The sequence below is a fragment of the Suricata suricatta genome, chromosome 1 (genome assembly GCF_006229205.1).
Source record: "Suricata suricatta isolate VVHF042 chromosome 1, meerkat_22Aug2017_6uvM2_HiC, whole genome shotgun sequence".
In the NCBI taxonomy this organism is placed as follows: Eukaryota; Metazoa; Chordata; class Mammalia; order Carnivora; family Herpestidae; genus Suricata; species Suricata suricatta.
The window spans coordinates 137,753,420-137,771,495 of record NC_043700.1 but is presented as its reverse complement, the minus strand read 5'-3'; the positions used below and the strand labels follow the sequence as shown (position 1 = coordinate 137,771,495).

The 18,076-nt window shown below is 39.2% G+C and overlaps 1 protein-coding gene across 1 annotated transcript in view; it reads left to right on the top strand.

Moving 5' to 3' along the window:
- Positions 1 to 18,076, top strand: part of LOC115283328 (alpha-fetoprotein-like) — a 44,377-nt gene that overhangs the window by 13,774 nt on the left and 12,527 nt on the right. Inside the window, 8 exon segments of the mRNA XM_029929636.1 lie at positions 2,097 to 2,194; positions 3,616 to 3,745; positions 7,285 to 7,499; positions 9,013 to 9,145; positions 10,491 to 10,535; positions 10,537 to 10,589; positions 12,473 to 12,611; positions 15,033 to 15,259. Coding sequence (XP_029785496.1) covers positions 2,097 to 2,194; positions 3,616 to 3,745; positions 7,285 to 7,499; positions 9,013 to 9,145; positions 10,491 to 10,535; positions 10,537 to 10,589; positions 12,473 to 12,611; positions 15,033 to 15,259 — 1,040 coding nt within the window.

Below are 18,076 nucleotides of genomic sequence, written 5' to 3'. Positions count from 1 at the left end.
ACTAGAAAGGGCATTAGATGGATTTTCCAAAAGTTGTATTTAAATGAGTAGCAGTTTGATAGTCATTTGATGAATTCCTCAAGACTAAATACAGTGCTAATTTGTTCTGATTTTCTCAGTGCAAATTTATTTCATATTCCTCAAACTCCTATTTCTCTATTCCTCTACACCTGTACTTCCTATTGAGCTCACCATCAACTATCTAGTATGGGAAATAATGTATCTGAAGATACATTATTGGCATATGCTAAGTACTCAATAATTAGAGCTATTATCACTAAAGCTCTTTATATGTGTATTTCTTACCTCCTTTTCTATTTGTCCCTTAGTGAGCCAATTCTGAGTTCCTAAGCAGGACAGTCTTCTTTTTCTTTCAGTTTTATATTAATTAAAAACAACAAAAAATAAAAGATCATGCAGTTTTGTGTCTCATTACTTTATATTTCTAAAGAATGAATTTTTTTGTGGAGGTTAGTTTTTTTAAGTAACTTATGCTTGCTCTTTTAAGTTACAAAGTTTTCTTAATCTTAACCCTTCTCAGTGGAGAATTTTTCTTAATGTAAAACATGCTCCTGTAAATTACCCAAGAGTTCTTCCATCCTCTCCCCCACTTTGTGATCTTTCCGGTATTGCTGCTTCTGGGATGCCTGTTCCCCATGGTTCTTGCTTCTTCCTCAGAGAAAATTATATAACCAAGTGTGTAACAATTGTGTCTATGATCAGAGAATGTGATTTATGAGTTAAGTCTTCAGAGACGCTCTCATGAAGAAGTGTCTAGGCTTGTTTGTATTAGATTTTAAATGGGTATAATACAACAAAATAAGGACAAAAGCAATAATTATATGTGTAAGTAACTATAAAAATATAATTAGTTATATTTAATCATAATTATTAAATTAAATTATAATTATTGTGCCAGTTTTGTGGTTTGAATATTGCCTTTGTATATTTTTCTAACTTGTCCTTAAGAGCAGCACTGTAAAGTACAGTTTTACCCAAAGTAAAACTAATCTATGGTCATTATAATGTTTTAAGCAAAAATACAGAATTATTCTGAAATTTTAAAATATTACTAATATGTCCACCACACAGAGATACCGATTTTGGTATATATCCTTTTATTCATTTTTCCATTCACAGATTTTATTTTGTGCATTGTGTGATCACATTGAAGATACAGTTTTGATCTGAGATTTAAACATACCAACTTTTTACTAAAAGTCAACATTTTGTCAAAATTAATATGCCATTATTTACCTTGCCATTACTCTCTTGTTGAGACATTTTATTGGTCTCCAAATTTTTGCTATCATAACAAGACATGCATGTTCTCCTCTTTGCATAATTGTGTTTTTATTCATTTCAATGAATTTATCTGGGATAGTTTCCAAAGAAAAAACCCTCGATTAAAACCTGTGGATATATTTGGGGGGCGGGGGAGAACTTCATTAATGTATACTGCAAAACTGGGGCATGCTTTTTATTTTATTTTTTTAACTTTTTAAATTATTTTTATTTATTATTGAGACAGAGAGAAACAGAGCATGAGTGGGGAAGGGTCAGAGAGAGAGGGAGACACAGACTCTGAAGCAGGCTCCAGGCTTTGAGCTGTCAGCACAGAGCCCAACGTGGGGCTTGAACTCACAAACCTCGAGATCATGACCTGAGCCGAAGTCGGATGCTTAACTGACGGAGCCACCCAGGCGCCCCAGGAGCATGTATTTTAGATAAGCAGTAGGAGACATGTTCCAGATGACAGAGCTAGTAACCTGAATAAAAATAAAATACAACTATAAGACATTGTCGAAATTTATTCTAGTGCTCTCTGGACTTTTGTTTGCTCACTTTGTTGTCTTCTTTATATTCTAAAGCTTTGAGGTTCTAGAACAAGTGATCTCTGGGAATTGAGATGCTATTTTATAAAACCAATCAACCACATTGTGCTTTTGCATTTTGTATCTTTTAAATAAAACAATAAGGACTTTTTCTAATTTTAAGATACACAATTTTTACTTTTCTTTATTATTTACTAATGACAAGATTAACTTTTTCTATTACTACCACATTTCTTTGATCAGTTGTTTTTCTAATTACAGTTAGAACCCATCAGGAGATACATTAGAGAAATATCTTTAAGGCATCACCATTTATGTGAAATTGGGATTAAATTCAACCACAAAGTATCAAAAGCAGTGTAAGTTACCGATTGAGATATGTGAACTTTGTCGCTGTTAGCTCACCCCATTTGATCAAACTCATCTGAAAAATCACTTTTCTTTCTTTCTTTCTTTCTTTTTTTTTTAAAGTTTATTTATTTTTGAGAAAGAGAGAGAGCACAAGCAGGGGACTGGAAGAGAGAGAGAGGGAGACACAGAATCTGAAGCCAGTTATTAGCACAGAGCCCAAAGCAGGGCTCAAGTTCATGAATTGTGAGGGCAGGACCTGAGCTGAAGTCGAATGCTTCAGTTCAGTTCAGCCGACTGAGCCACCCAAGCACTCCATTCTGGTCAAAAAATCATTTTTCTTTCATTTAATAATGTCTTTCAATACAAATCTGATTCCTTTCTCTATGCGGATGCTACCTGCCCGTTCAATGGGGCGCATAAAGCAGGGCTTGAAACCGCACATTCCTCATCCATCCTTTCTTCCATCTGCTCAGATCCCTTAGTCTCTGGCTTAGCGCACAAAAGATTCTGTCCGTTCAGGTGCAGGCACTTAATTGCTCTGCATGATAAAGGCTGGAAGACAAAATGTATTCTTTGCTCTGGGAAGATAGGACAGGTTTTGGCTACAGTGTCGCAGAACAGAAAAATCTAGGGGCGCCTGGGTGGCTCAGTCAGTTAAGTGTCAACTTTGGCTCAGGTCATGATCTCAGAGTCTGTGATTTCAAGCCCCGCATCAGGCTTTGTGCTGACAGCTTAGAGCCTGGGGCCTGCTTCAGATTTTGTGTCTCCCTCTCTGTCTGCACCCCCCTCTCAAAAATAAATAAACTTAAAAGAAAAAAAAAAGAACAGAAAAATCTAGTGATGTTTTGGGGTGGGGATGGAAGAGTGTGGAGTGAGAATTTGATGTTACTCCGTGTGCCCCTTGCTTGGCCCAGATGTATCTTTTCTTATATCACCTTCTTTGCCAATTTGGGACGACTTGGGCTGTGTGGAGGCTTAGTTCTCCTTATAAGGCAGCCGGTTTTCCCTATTGCCAGGGAAATATCAGGGGTGCCACTCACCTGTTCACAAGGACAGGCAAGGGAGACCCAAGACTCAATTGTTTTCTTTGTGATGAAGATTTTTGCTTACAAAGTTGGGTCAGATAAATTTCCAAATTACCCATCTAAGCAACTCAGCTTCTTTAAGCGATAATTTAAATGATGAAAATGACTATATCTTGCATGATTATGAATTGAATGGTGTTTGTTTTGTGATTTAGATCTTTGCGTGGCTCTGAGTGCTATCGTTGAAGAAATAGAAAGCATTTAAAACATACTCTCTTCATCCTACATTTGCAAATGTGTTTCCATTATTTTGGTTACTCAATGAACTGGAACTAATTTTAGAAAGCATTGAACTCAAAATACAGTTTCAAATACACTTCTTTTTTTTTTTTTTCTCCCCCCAGGGAACTGGTTCTGCTGACTAAAAAACAACCAAAAGCCAACTTTTCTGAAATTGCCAAACTGTCTGTGGATGTTAAAAATCTGCATCAGACTTGTTGTGAAGGAGATGTGGTAGCCTGTGTACTTGGCAGGGTGAGAGCCTCCCCTTTCGTAAAACTCACTTCAGACTTTTAAAAACTTGTAATTCTTGGGCGCCTGGCTGGCTCAGTCATTAAGTATCTGACTTTGGCTCAGCTCAAAGCTCCTTCTTAAAGAAAGGTGACAGAGGTACATAATGAATCTAAAAAAGTAATTATCATTTCTTAACATTTCCAGTAGAATGACCAGTAGTGTTTCTCCTCATGGTTTCCCATCTCATGGTTCATTAGTTCGTGCCCCACTTCAGGTAAAACACAAGCCCCATTCTCGTGAGCCCCTCTTCTCCCTCTTGTTCTCTCTCTTTCTCTTTTTCTGCCCCTTGTGGGATTCTCTCTATCGCTCTTGCTCTCTCTCCCTCATTCTCCCCCTTGCTCACTTGCACCCTCTCTCTCTCAAAAAAAAAAAAACCAACCTTGTAATTCTTGGGGAACCTGGGTAGTTTAGTGCATTAAAGCCTCTAACTTCTCGGCTCAGGTCATGATCTCAGTTTATAGGTTGGAGCCCCTGCATAGGGGATTCTTGGGATTCTCTCCCTCTCTCTTTGCTCCTCCCCCACTCAAAATATATAAACAAACCTACACAACCCCTTGCAATTCTTAAAGAAAGGTGACAGAGGTACATAATGAATCTAAAAGAGTAATTATCATTTCTCAACATTTCCAGTAAAATGACCAGTAGTGTTTCTCCTCATCTGTCTTCCCAGCTCAGGCAAGAATTTTTTCCTTCCTCCCTCCCCACTACTTTCCTCCTTCTGTCCCTTCTTCCTCCCTCTTGTCCTTTCTCCCTTATCCTGTCTTCACTTTCTTCTGTTATTCTTTAATTTTTAGAGCTGACCTCTAGTTTTCTTCCGAACTGGGATTGTATCTTATTCATCTCTGAGTCTCAAACAAGTCCCGGAATTGCAGCCTCCCAGTGCTCTATCCACATCAGCCTGGGAGAAAAAGGAAGCACCAGGACAAAGCTGTGGGTCTGGGGCCTGGGGGCATGGACACCAGAGAACTCACCTGCCCCTCATCCAAATGTAATCTCTAACTGCCAAAAGTCCGATAAGGCTTTAGTAAATCACAAGCTGGAAGTCATGTTCCTAGTCATTCTGCAAGTTAGAAAATAGATTAATATTTATCATGATAAATAAAACCCAGGACTAATCTCATAATTTCATGGGGAAATCCATACTCGTATGGGCAGGGGTCCCCACCCCCAACTGGTTTAGTCCCCATCCAAAGATTAAGGGATGTGGGTAACAACTGAAATTAAAATAGAAAGTCACTGCATAGACACTCAGTAGATCCCTAGGATTCTATGTCCTCAAGTCCTCAAAAGTTTACTTTGCTAGAGTAGAGTGGGCTTAGACGACAGCTTTCTTTGGTAGCTATTGTGATTGTCATATCAGTGCCATATCAGCCCTGCCATTGGGACAGGTGGCAGCTGCTACTGCCAGTTCCATCCTGGAGACAACGTGATGCTGTTCGTGAGTTACTCTCTGTGTGGGAACACTCTCAGCTGCGGCTGGAAGAAACACTACCTGGAGCGCCTGGGTGGCTCAGTCGGTTAAGCGTCCAGACTTCAGCTCAGGTCACGTTCTCATAGTTCGTGAGTTCGAGTCCTGCATCAGGCTCTGTGCTGACAGCTCAGAGCCTGGAGCCTCCTTCGGGTTCAGTGTCTCCCTCTCTCTGTTTCCCCCTCCCTCAAAAGTAAATAAATATTTTTTAAAAATTAAAAAAAAAAAGAACACTACCCTGCATACTTAGAAGGAGACCTGGCTTTTCAGGACAGACTATGAGAATGTTATTTGTGGGATTAGGTGAACTTGGGGGAAATCAATCATAATTAAAATAAAACAAAACAAAATGTCTAATATCCTTTAACACATAAATAATACCTGCGCCAAACCTGTAACTCCAGAACGGCTCCATTTATAGTTCTCCACCATGTCAAGAATGCTAGAAGAGTCTTAAATGATTTTGTTGTATTGGCTAGTGTTCACAAACAATATAAAATAACCGTGGACTCCTCTGGTATTCCTTTGTCCAGACTTTCATGGACACAGGTTTAAAGTTACTGGCTTGGGGCGCCTGGGTGCTCAGTTGGTTAAGCCTCCGACTTCGGCCAAGGTCTGATCTCACCGTTTTTAAGTTTGAGCCCCGCATGGGGCTATACGCTGACAGCAGAGCCTGGAACCTGCTTCAGATTCTGTGTCTCCCTCTCTCTCTGCCCTTCTGCTCATACTCTGTGTCTCTCTCTCCTCAAAAATAAATAAACATTAAAAAGTAAATAAATAAATAAACTTGCTGACTTGACAAAGATGTTGTTTATGTGTTAAAAGATTTTCCAGTCTATTTTAGAGATGGTTTGTTTTTAATTAGGATGGTTTTTGATCATTAGTAAGCATTCTTTTGTCTTTTTGGGGTGATCATTTGATTTTCATTTAACTTGTTCTCTGGTGAATCATATGAAAAGATTTCTTAATTTTAACTATCTTTAGATTGCTTATGGCTGAATAATATTCCATTGTATACTTACACCATACCATCTTTATTCATCTATTGATGGATAGTTGGGCTGCTTCCATATCTTGGCTATTGTAAATAATGCTGCTATAAACATTGGGGTGAATGTGTCCCTTTGAATTAGTATTTTTGTATCTTTTGGGTAAATACCTAGTTGTGCAGTTGCTGGGTCATATTGTAGTTCTATTTTCAACTTTCTGAAGCACTTCCATACTGTTTTCCAGAGTAAGCCCTGTCATTTCTCAACAACATTTTCTCAAAATCCTCCAAATATTCTATATGTCATTTTCCCAAATATGTCATATTCTCTCACTTCCAAGATTTTTATGTATAAAGATTAATTATTTTATAATGTTCTTCCTCTATTGGTTTCCAATTAAGTTTATATGTCCTTCAAGACTCAAATTATTTAAAATTTTCACTCTGACCTCCATCCAGTCTGGCTTGCCAAACTTTTTTCTTCCAAAGTATCACATAGGCACTTGTCTTACAACTTCTATTATACTGCATTTTGATTGTTGTTTAATTATTTGACTCTAATTAGATTGTTTCTTCAGTGTAGAGATTAGCTTATTCATACACCCATACACATAATATTTGTGTATATGTGTAAGTAAATATGTTAACTATGTAAGCATAATAGTTATATGATAATACATATGACAAATGACAAAGACAAAATGTTTTCTGAACTGGAATCCTGAAATAATAACGACTATAGCAGGACAATAAAACTCTTCTCTTTATTTGTATTTTGTGGGGCTAAACCAGGGACACTATTGCTGTGTCTGTTTCCCTTTAAGTTCTTTAAAGATGTTATAAAAAGCTTGTGACACTTGAAGAAGATCAAATAGAGAAGCTTTCCTTATTCGAACAAGTCAATATAGATGACCTTTTTGGTCTCTCAATTTGCCAAGAAAAGAGCAATGCTAAGTTTTTTTCTGGCTTTTTAGTAGAACAATAAAAATAAATATGTTCAGAATGAAGTCATCAAAAATAACTACTCCTTTTTATGTCTTATAGAGCCAGCTTATGAACTATACCTGTTCCAGACAGTTGATCCTCTCCGGTAAAATCACGCCCTGCTGTGCGCTGCCCGTGCCATTCCGAGGGGAATGCATTATCAACTCAGAAAATGATGACCAACCTGATCTTTCATCCTTGCCACTCAGCAGGTTTACAGAAGACCGATTTGTATGCAAACAATTCACTGAGGAGCAAGATGATTTCCTCCAAGAGTAATATATATATATATATATATATATATATATATATATATTTTTTTTTTTTTTTTTTTTTTGTAAAATCTTAGTGATGGGACACTATACTTAGGCATTTTGGGGGAGAGTTGTGAACTTGAATGATGACAGAGGCTAGACCATGCTGCACACGGGTGGCTACACGGGAACGGTGACCAAGGGGAGGGACTTTGTGGAGTCAAAAGTTGGCAGCTATTTGTCCAGCTCTAGCCGCCTGTTGGCAGACGGGATGCAGGCTTTGGGCGGCTGGGTCTCCCACATTTTGAAAGAAGCTGGAAATTGTTTGATTTTTAAATGTTGAAGACCGATACAGATAATTTTAAAAACACAGTGAGGGTCAAGTGTTTGCAAGTTTGGCTTGAAGGGACCCCTCTCTAAGGGCTTCAGATTGGTATATCGGGTCAGCTCTTCTATTCTAATTAACTTAATACCTACTACCGAAGCCATGGTGTGGCATTTAAAGATTAGAGAGATGGAATATTAACGTCTCCAGTGTTCATTCAGAAATGCATATTAATTCGTGCAAGACAAATTGATTCCAATATGTTATATTAAAACTATATTGCTGTGTGATTGAAGCCTTTCCAAAGTCACTTTGTGAAGCATTAATTGGAGCAACTAAACTCCAACAAAGCATGCGAGTTTGAGTTTTCTTCAAAGATCTTTGTAGAATAACTTTAGCTAGATTTCCAAAATTACATTTGATATGGCTTATAAAAGCAAATGTTACTGCCTGAAACCAGTCATTCCTAAACTTGCATTTGGTACTGGAAAAGTGGATAGGCTCAATGTCCTAGTGGAAATCACAGTAAACTATGAGTTTGGAAGAGCAGAGTTCCAAGCCTAGCTTTGTCATGCATAAGCTTTGGAATGTAGGCCAAGGCACTCAATTTCCTCAGGCTCTAGTGTTCCAGCTATAAACTGTGGTGGGCAGATAAGATCACTTCAAGGTTGCTTCCTGTGATTCTGTGATTCCTTTGTAAATATCCTAGAGTGAAATTTCTCTTTCTTATAACACAGAAGAATGTGTAGATTATGCTTAGACTACTTAAGCTTGAAAGTTTCTCTGGACAAGAGGGGAAGACGGTGATTTAAACCCTAGCTGGCATTTTCTTCCAAAAAAAATTCTAATACTTCTAAAATGTAGCCTCGAAGATGATTGAGAAAAATGTGCTCTCATCCAAACACTTGAAATTAATTTCTCATAAAAGTTCCTGAGGCAGGAACCCATCAGCCAGTCAGATTGTTTTAGTTTCAGATTCTGAATCTGACACCCAATCCTTTGTGATTTTGGAAAAATCACATTATATTATTGATTTGGTTTCCTTATATCAAAATAAGTCAGTAAAACCTCCCTGCCATCCTCCTGACGTTTCCAAATGCCTAAAATCAGTTTAAATATTGAATAAATTTTATAATCCTAATTGGCTTTTTAAAGAACACTCATGATTTTTGAAATTTACTGTTTATTATCTGTTTCATATGGATATAGGTTCCTATATGAATATTCAAGAAGACATTCAGAATTGGCAGTTTCTGTGATTTTAAGAGTGGATACAGTATATCAAAATTTACTGGGAAAATGCTGTAAATTAGAAAATCCTCTGGAATGCTATAGCCCTGGGGTAAATTCCTTTTTATTTTTTAACTTTTTACTTGGAAATTATTACAAATATGGGAAAATTCCAGTGCTGTTAGTGGCGCCATATTTTGTAAAATGATTGTATGTATTCTTGTTAATTGCAAACACTAAACAAGAAATATGATTTTCATCTAAGCCAAAGGCCACATCGTCATACTGTAGCAATTCTGTGTATGAGTCACTATCTTGAACATTCTGCGTTTCAAGAAACCTTCTCTGTGCAATCTCCTCTTCTAATGAGTGTCTCCTGGGCACAGTAGCCAGTAGCATGGAAGCGCAGTGTATTAGGATATAAGAAGGTTGATAGTTTCTTTTCACTAAGCAGTCCTGAAAACTGTTCCTATTTCAGGCCAAATCATGTTGTTTACAGGCAGAAGTTCTGTTACGCATTTGACATGAAAAAAGCAGGTGACCTTACAAATCAGACCAGATGATCACTTAGCCATGGATTACCAGGAGCCAAGTGGTTCTGGCTTTTGTTATTCTAAACAATGGTTTAAGTGTTTACAGAGGGTGGAGTGTTGGTGGAGGAATGAAGGCATTCCTCTTCCTGTCTGGGCTCAGACAGGTACATTTACCATCTTTCTGTTTCCAGAGAGAAGGATCAATGAAGGTAATTTAGTCCCCTGTAGGTGAGCACCCTTTTGGAGCATTCCTAGTAGACCTCCACAATAGTCATTATAATAATAGCATAAGCATGAATGCTAATAACAGGAGCATGGATGTTTGGAGTTTACGAAGCAACTTTACAACCAGTGTCCTATTTGATCCTGACACCAGCCCAGAAACATAGGAAATGCCAGAACTATTAACTACATTTTATGGATGATAGTATTGAGTTTTAGAAGGTTTAAAAGACTTGCTCAGTATCACACAGGCAGTGAAATCAAGGCTAAGGGTGAAATCCAGGTAAACAGTTTGCAAATCTGGTAAATTTTTCACTGTAACAAACACTGCTTATGAGGATCAGGTGCACTGTGTCTCACTAGTTAAGATGACAACCAGTCGTCTTAATGAAGAGGTGAGCCTGGAAGGTTGCTTGTATTTTCACACTGGAGTTTTATGTGCATGGTTGAAGAATCTTTGAACTTGCAGTTAGTTCTGAGAATTCCATTTGATTCATTTCAATGTGTATTTGTGGAGTACTTTACTCTATTGAAGTCTGGTAGATGTTTTTATTAAACCATGACTTCTTAATATGTATCTATATTTCTTTAAAAATTGTTTTAGGAAAACAGTTACATTAAACTATTACAGAAGACAGTTTTGCAATCTTACCTCAAGATATATTGTTACAGTGATAAACACTGATTATCTTTATTTTCCAGAAAGAGATGTTCCAAAGAGTGGTTCATGAAACTCATGAGCGTATAAAAAAATCACTGTAATTTACGTGAGAAATTAGGAGAAGCTAACTTCCATGACAGGTATGGCTGAAAGATATTGTCCAGGTTTATAGGTTTGTTAGTGAGTTTTTGCTAACTCCTGATGCTGCGAGCTATGAGTCTATATCCAGCCTTAAAATCTCAGAGGCCAAGGAAAATGTGAGTTCAAAATTAACCTACCTATCTTTGTCTTGCTAATACAGATATCTATATAGCCTTTGGTGCCTTTACCTGGCTCTCCAGGCCCGGTTCCAGAATTCTGGTCAATTCCCACAGGTTAGGGATCCAAGTAGTTCTTGACTGCCTTCCTGCAGTCTCTTTGGGGTCCTCTCCTTCACACCTCTCCTTCACACGTTCAGTTTGGGGGGCTTAGCACGCAGGGTTTTTTTTAAATGTTTATTTATTTTTGAGAGAGAGAGAGAGAGGGACAGAGTGGAAGCAGGGGAGGGGCAGAGAAACAGGGAGACACAGAAACTGAAGTAAGCTCCAGGCTCCAAGCTGTCAGCACAGAGCCCAATGCAAGGCTGAAACTCACCAGCTGTGACCTGAACTGAAGTCCGACGCTCATCCAAATGAGCCACCCAGGCGCCCCTGCCTTGGGTCCCTTTGTCAGTTTCAAGTCAGTTCCTGTAGCAAATTTAGTATTTTCACCACCTAGGGTAGAGACAAATGGATACCTTAGCCATTTGCCAGAGAGAATACATACACCTCGTGTGTGCAGAGAGACTGGTAAAACTCATGTATTTCAAAGATTGATAAATAAAAAACAAAAAAACAATTTTTAGTAATCTTTAGGATCTTACTGTAATAGTCTATTTAGAAGTAGAATGCTGCAAAAAATCAAATCCTCTGGAGGATTTGTTAAAATACAGCCCTGTCCCCAGAATTTCTGATTCAGTGAGTCTGGGATGGGGCCTGAGAATGTGCATTTCTAATAAGTTCCCAGGGCTGCTGATACTACTGGTCTATGGGTCACACTCTGAGTACCACTGGATTAAGTTGCTTGTTTCATTGGCTGTTACAGCTAGGTTATTTCCCTGACTCCATTTTAATATAAAGTCCAGTGATTGATTCTGACTTTTTGTTGTCTTCAAATCTTGGTCTGTAGAGTCTTTCTCCTTAAAAATCTTTCTCATGTCCCTCAGTTCCCATCACCGCCTTCCTAGTTCAGGCTATCATTGTCTCTGGATTTCTGGAATAGCCTTCAAAGTGTGTCTTCCCTCACATGGCTTCTTGCTCACCTCCATTTATTCTTTATATGGCAACTATCATTACCCTAAAAATCATGCAATTCTGATTCTGTAACTGAGATTTCTTTTTCTGTTTCCAATTCCCAATTTTCAGCCTCCCTCAAAAAAAAAAAAAAACCCACAAAACCAAACCATAAACACATTCAATGCCTCCCCTCCCACTTTCACTCTGTTTCACCCAGCTCATTTTTTGCTATTGTTAGATCTCAGCACACATCCCATTTCCTTGGGGAGGCCTACCTGACCTGCCTGGGCTGCGACTGTTTGCCATTCCGTGTGCGTCGACAGCACCCTGTGCTCCTCTCTCTACATCAAGGGTACCTGCTATCTTGCCCAGTAGGGAGTGAGCCCCATGAAAGTAGGGACTAAGTGCTGTAGCCCCTATTCCTACACATTATAGACAACCAGTACAATCTTTAATAGACTTTGTATACAATTATTTCAGAAGCCATCATCCAAATTAGCTGTCATAGTATCTTTGATGGACCCTGGTAGAGCAATGTGTGAGGTGAGAGGAGAAGTTATTGGGCCATTGGAATAGACTAAAAAGAATTAAACCCAGTTTAATGCTTTGTTCAGCCTAAACCACAGCTTGTCAAATTTTGAGGAAAATCTAGAACTCTTCATCATAGGGACATAGTCATTGCCAGGAGTAAGAGGAAATTATTCTTTCAGGCTCATAATCCTTTATACTAAGAAAGCCCCACAACTATCTGCTCAAGAGTTGATTATGTTCACGAAGAACATGGCAGCTGCTGCCACCAAATGTTGCCCCCTGAGAGAAAAGCAACAATTGGTCTGCATGGAGGACTCGGTAAGCACACCTGTGACTTCATGTTCACCTGTTCTTAAAGTCCTAATTCCTAACCTCCAGCAATCCATCTCATATTTGTGGACACATTCTATGTGGAGCTTAATACTTCTGTGCCCAGGAGAAATTCTTTTAGACCAGCTCATGCCAATTGTCTTGATTTGCAGCTGGGGTAAGACTGTCACTTCCTTAATGGTGGCCATGTCAGATTCATACCCCAGGGTCTAATTCTTGGATTTTCAAGTCAACAAAAGTGACTTTGTCAACAACTTCAAAGATAATGCTGATTTCAAACTCACTCTCATGTACAGAGAAAAAAACAAACTAGTATTCTTTCCATGTTTCTCCTTTAATTGTACACAACTATCACACTCACATCTCTGACACCAAATGTTTTCCCCACAACAAGCAATTCTCTGTGACACCAGCTGGGTATCCTATAATTAAACTCATTCTGACACTATCTGGAGATAGCGTCAGATCCCACAGGTTAAGGCTCAGTCCTACAAGACTGTTCCCATCCCACCTTAGACAGCAATTATAAGTCCAGGTTGTGTCCTGTATGATTCTGACTGACCAGCTATAAATTTGAGGTTCCCATGACTCCCTCCTCAGGTTTAATTAATTTATTAGAGCAGTTCACAGAACTCAGGGAAATACTTAGTAAAATTTACAAGATAAGTAAAATGTATGATAAAGGATACAGATGAACTTCCAAATGAAGAGATACATCAGATGGGTCTGGGAGCATCCTGAGTGCAGAAGCTTCTGTCCCTGTGGAGTTGGGGTGTCACCCTCTTATTATGTGGATGGATTCACCCACCTGAAATTTCTCCAATCCCCATACTGTTAGGATTTTATAAAAACTTCCTTCTAATTATTAACTCCATTTTCAGACGCTCTCCTCTCTGGAGAATGGGAGGTGGGACTGAAAATTCCAAGCTTCTAATCATGGCTTTGTCTATGGGGAGCAGCCTCCATATAGGAGCCCACCCAGAGTTGCCTCATTAGGACAAAAGATGCTCCTTGTGCTCTTATTGCTTAAGGATTTACAAGGGTTTAAGAAGACCTTTGTCAGGAACTGGGGTCAAAGATCAAATATTTGTATTTTCTATTATCTCAAACAAAACTCACAAATGTTAGATTTATTAGAATACCAGTGGGTTCATTTACAATGACAAATGTCTTTCCAATGGCAGCAATGATTGGGCTTAATACTAGACTACATTTTTTCCTGGATTAAAATACTTGGGAAGATGAAATAAGATACAACTAGTTGTGCAAATGGAATCAGAAGAAGGGAAGGGATATTCTTAAGGGATATTTCTTCCAAGCTATAGTGAAGAATGATGAATCATGTCTTTCAATGGAGAACATCCCTCCAAGTACCTGTATGCTCATGTCTCCAAGATGTAGTCTCCAGGTCTCTTTTAAGTGGTATTATTTTAACCCTACTAAATTCTTGTAGCTTTCTCTGCCTTATGCTCTTGATAGAACATCTCTTTTATGCTAAATTGGTCGTTCTTCTGATAAAATATAATTTTTGATTGTACATTTTAAACATTATTATCTAGCCTTATCTCCCTTTTATTTTGTAAATTTTTGTTATCTAGTCATGCCTTCCTTGGGGAAGGACTTTCAGTTAGACTTATAGGTTCCTAAAGCCTTATGTTTAGGTGATCCCTTTGGTTACATTAAAAATGGATAAACTCATACATGAAATGCTGATGCTTCCTGGTTTCAATGACTTCATCCCCAAATACATAAATGATAGGGATTTTAGGTAGTCATTCATACTTGGAAAGGCACATGGGGAGGCTTACAGAGGGCATCAGGATAACAATCAGACACAGGAGAAACAAGGCAAGGTGACAGTGTTAGAAGAGGACCAGAAAATAAGGAGATCACTTAAATAGGATCCAAGCATTTCTTTCATCATTCATTCATTCATTCAACAAATATGCATAGAGCATCTACCATAAGCCAAATTCCATGGTAGTTACAGATGTCCACATATAAAAAGTAGAAACAAATTGGATTTGAGCTTCTTAAGTTAAAAACTCCACTCATCAATCTTATATCTGCATCAAATTAGCAGTGCTGTTGACTTGAGGCTTGGTTTTAATTTAAAAGAACAAAAGAAACTCCTACCTTAGGTCAGCACTGGTCTATAAATTGGACTGTGAAGGAGCCTGGAAGTGGAATCCAAGTGAACTCAACTTGAGGATGAGAAGAAAAGGAAGGGCAAGTCTGGGAACCAGGCTGCACCTGACACTCCAGCTTTTTCCTAAACCGTGAGATCCAGGCTGAACTAGCAGAACCCAAAATTTGAAAATACTCATTAACCTTATTTTCAATAGAGTAAAACATTGATAATAATGACCCAAACCTAATGGCTCTTATTTTAATTCTCTTCTGGGAAAGGCAAAACTAATTCTTGGGGCTTTATGTAGAAGACATGAAGCAGAGCCTATCAATGCTGGTGTGGGTCACTGCTGTGATGACTCATATGCCTTCAGGAAGCCATGCTTTGATGATCTACAAGTTGATGGAACTTACATTTCTCCACCTTTATCCTGTGACCAAGTCATCAGCCTTAAAGAGAGCTTATGCAAAGCTCAGGAGGAGGAATTCCAAACTGAAAAGCAAAAGTAAGAATCTTTGTTTAATTTGTTCTTTCATTTGTTCTGCCAACAGGGGAGCAGGTACAGAGAACTGTAAACTGGGCTCAGATATAAATATTGCATAATGAATGGACCTGCCAAATGTTATGTTGGAGGTCCAGTAGAATTGCGAATATTGTGCAGTTTTGCAATTATGGCTATTGTGGTTGCTACCCCAGATTGGTTAATGAGATTGAAGTCTACTGATCAGAAAATATTTTACAGAGAGGTACATTAATGTATTTCTCCTAAAATGCAAAATTGGAACATTTGTACATGAGTGTGTACATGTATGTATGTGTGTATGATATATATATATAATGCATACACATATATAATGCATATGAAAAAATATATAAGGTAGATAGTATTATGAATATAAGTTATTAATTTACAAGGTGTTATGTTGATTTGGCTGCTGTTACCAATACTGAAATCTAATGGTCATAAATTCTGCCAGTAGAATACAATGTCTTTACATTTGAACAGGGTTTCCCAATGTGTAGTCTTATGTAAAAAGGGTTTCTGGGTGAAATCAGCAATGGAGTCTGTGGGTTGACTGCATGAATCTGTTGACCTGGGCCAGCCTCACCCATGCTCAGCGGGGCTTGCTCAGAAGTCTCTATGGTCAGCAGCTACGTGAGCCAGGAGCTGGCTGGCCTGGGCTGACCTTGGCTAGGATGGCCTGTCTTTGCCACACATGGTCGTCTGTCCTCCAGCACGCTAACCCAGGTTTCCTCACATGTCAGCTTGGAGAAAGTGGTTGTGTGGAGGCCTCCTGGGGCCTAGGTTTGGAAGCATGCAATGCCATTGCTGCTGTAAAGTAGGTCATAGGGCCAGCCCAGATTAAAGTGGTATGGAAATAGACTTCATTTCTTGATAGGAAGAGTTGGAAAGTCACATTGTAAAGGACAAGAATACAGAGAAGATGCAGAATTGGTCCATATTTGTAATCCATCTGCCACCTGTGGATCATTAATATAGTTCTTGAGGGGTGCCTGGGTGGCTCAGTCAGGTTGAGCATCTGACTTTGGCTCAGGTCATGATCTCACGGCTCAAGGGTTCAAGTCTCACGTGAGGCTCTGTGCTGACAGCTGGGAGCCTGGAGCTGTTTAGAATTCTGTGTCTCCCTCTCTCTCTGCCTCTCCCCAGCTTGCACTTTGTCTTTCTCTCAAAAAAATAAGTAAACATTAAAAAAAAAATTTTTAATATAGTTGTTGAAACTACAGAAAGTGACAAACATCAAGATAATGATAGAAGGAGAGGCAATTAACAGGTCTGGAGTCATCAGAAATAAAGGGGAATGTCCAGACTTTCTATATGTGGCAGAAATAAGGAAAGATAAGGGGTGTTAGAGTTTGATAACTTGTACTTCAAAGGAGCTATGGCTTTTAAAAGAGAATGAAGGAGTTAAATTGAAAGCAGTAAGAGAACTAGATACAATGGTAAATGGATTTCAAGCAAAAACCGCCTCCTCTAGCAAGGTCCTAGGGGAAGCTGTGTGCTCTGGGGAGCCTCGTTTAGAGCAAAACAGAGAAGTTCAAATGAGAAGCTGTGGATATGGGAATGTTTTCTTTTTTTATCGTTTTTTTTTTAATGTTTATTTTTGGGAGAGAGAGAGACAGAGTGCGAGTCGGGAAGGAGTGAAGAGAGAGAGGGAGACACAGAATCTGAAACAGGCTCCAGGCTCTGAGCTGTCAGCACAGCCAGATGCAGGGCTCGAACCCACGAACTGTGAGATCATGACCTGAGCTGAAGTCAGATGCTTAATGGACTGAGCCACCCAGGTGCCCTGGGAACATTTTCTTGAGAAAACCTCATGTTACAAAGGAGATAGAGGACCAAGAGAGCAGGAGATGGGTCAGAAAAAGGATGTAGGAACATCAGCACGTTGACAGATGATCTGGGAGGCTTAGATTTCTGGCTGTGACTGAAGCTGATGAGATGTAGACGTCATGGCTGAGCTTTGGAAGTAGCACACACAGCGCACAAAACTTTAGGGCATCCGATCTGCTTTTTGCTGCTGAGAGCGTGAGGTGATTAAGATTTCACAGGCAGTTGGCATTTTCTCCAATTCTCTCCACTCCTGCATAGATGGATTGAAGGGAACACTTATTGTCAGGTCTTAGAAAAGAGACTACTTGTTTGCTGCTGAAGACAAAGAATTATCTTTCTTACATGCATTGATCATCCATCTCTTTGCTCTCATTCTGCTCCTGAGCTCAGAGCCAAGATATTCTCATGATCCAGGCCATGGTCCAGGCCATTCTCCCTCAGAATGGATTCTGCTCCTGATGAATGTGATATTAAAGGCCCCATTTGGAGTTGCCAAAGGTGACTGTTTTAGGAAAAGCCAAAGGGTGAAATTCTAGTTTCCCTGAATCAGCAGGATGCATTGAAAGCACTCCTACCCCTGACGGTGGGGCAGTTCCCTCTTACTGCCCCTGATCGTGTCCTCAGGAGAAAGCGTTCAAGCCCTTGCACTCATTCTTCCTTCTCCCCCAACATCATTAGAAGTGGTAGCTTACTGTATTTCTAATTAATTTATTTACTGTAAGCCATGCATTTGCTGGGTCTAAATACTATTGGTCCAACAGTATCATCTTGCCAAGTGAGGCAAAGATTTTGTTGCCTCCGGAAGGAACACACACTCACGGGCAGCAAGCACACGCGGTTGCCTGGCCTGTTTTATCACAGTACTTGCACTTCCTAAGCCTGCTGACCCTTGGAGTCCTTTCTTCAGTTCCCAAGGTGAGCCAATCACAAACCAGCCTTTAAAACTTCCCAGTCAACACCCGAGACTGC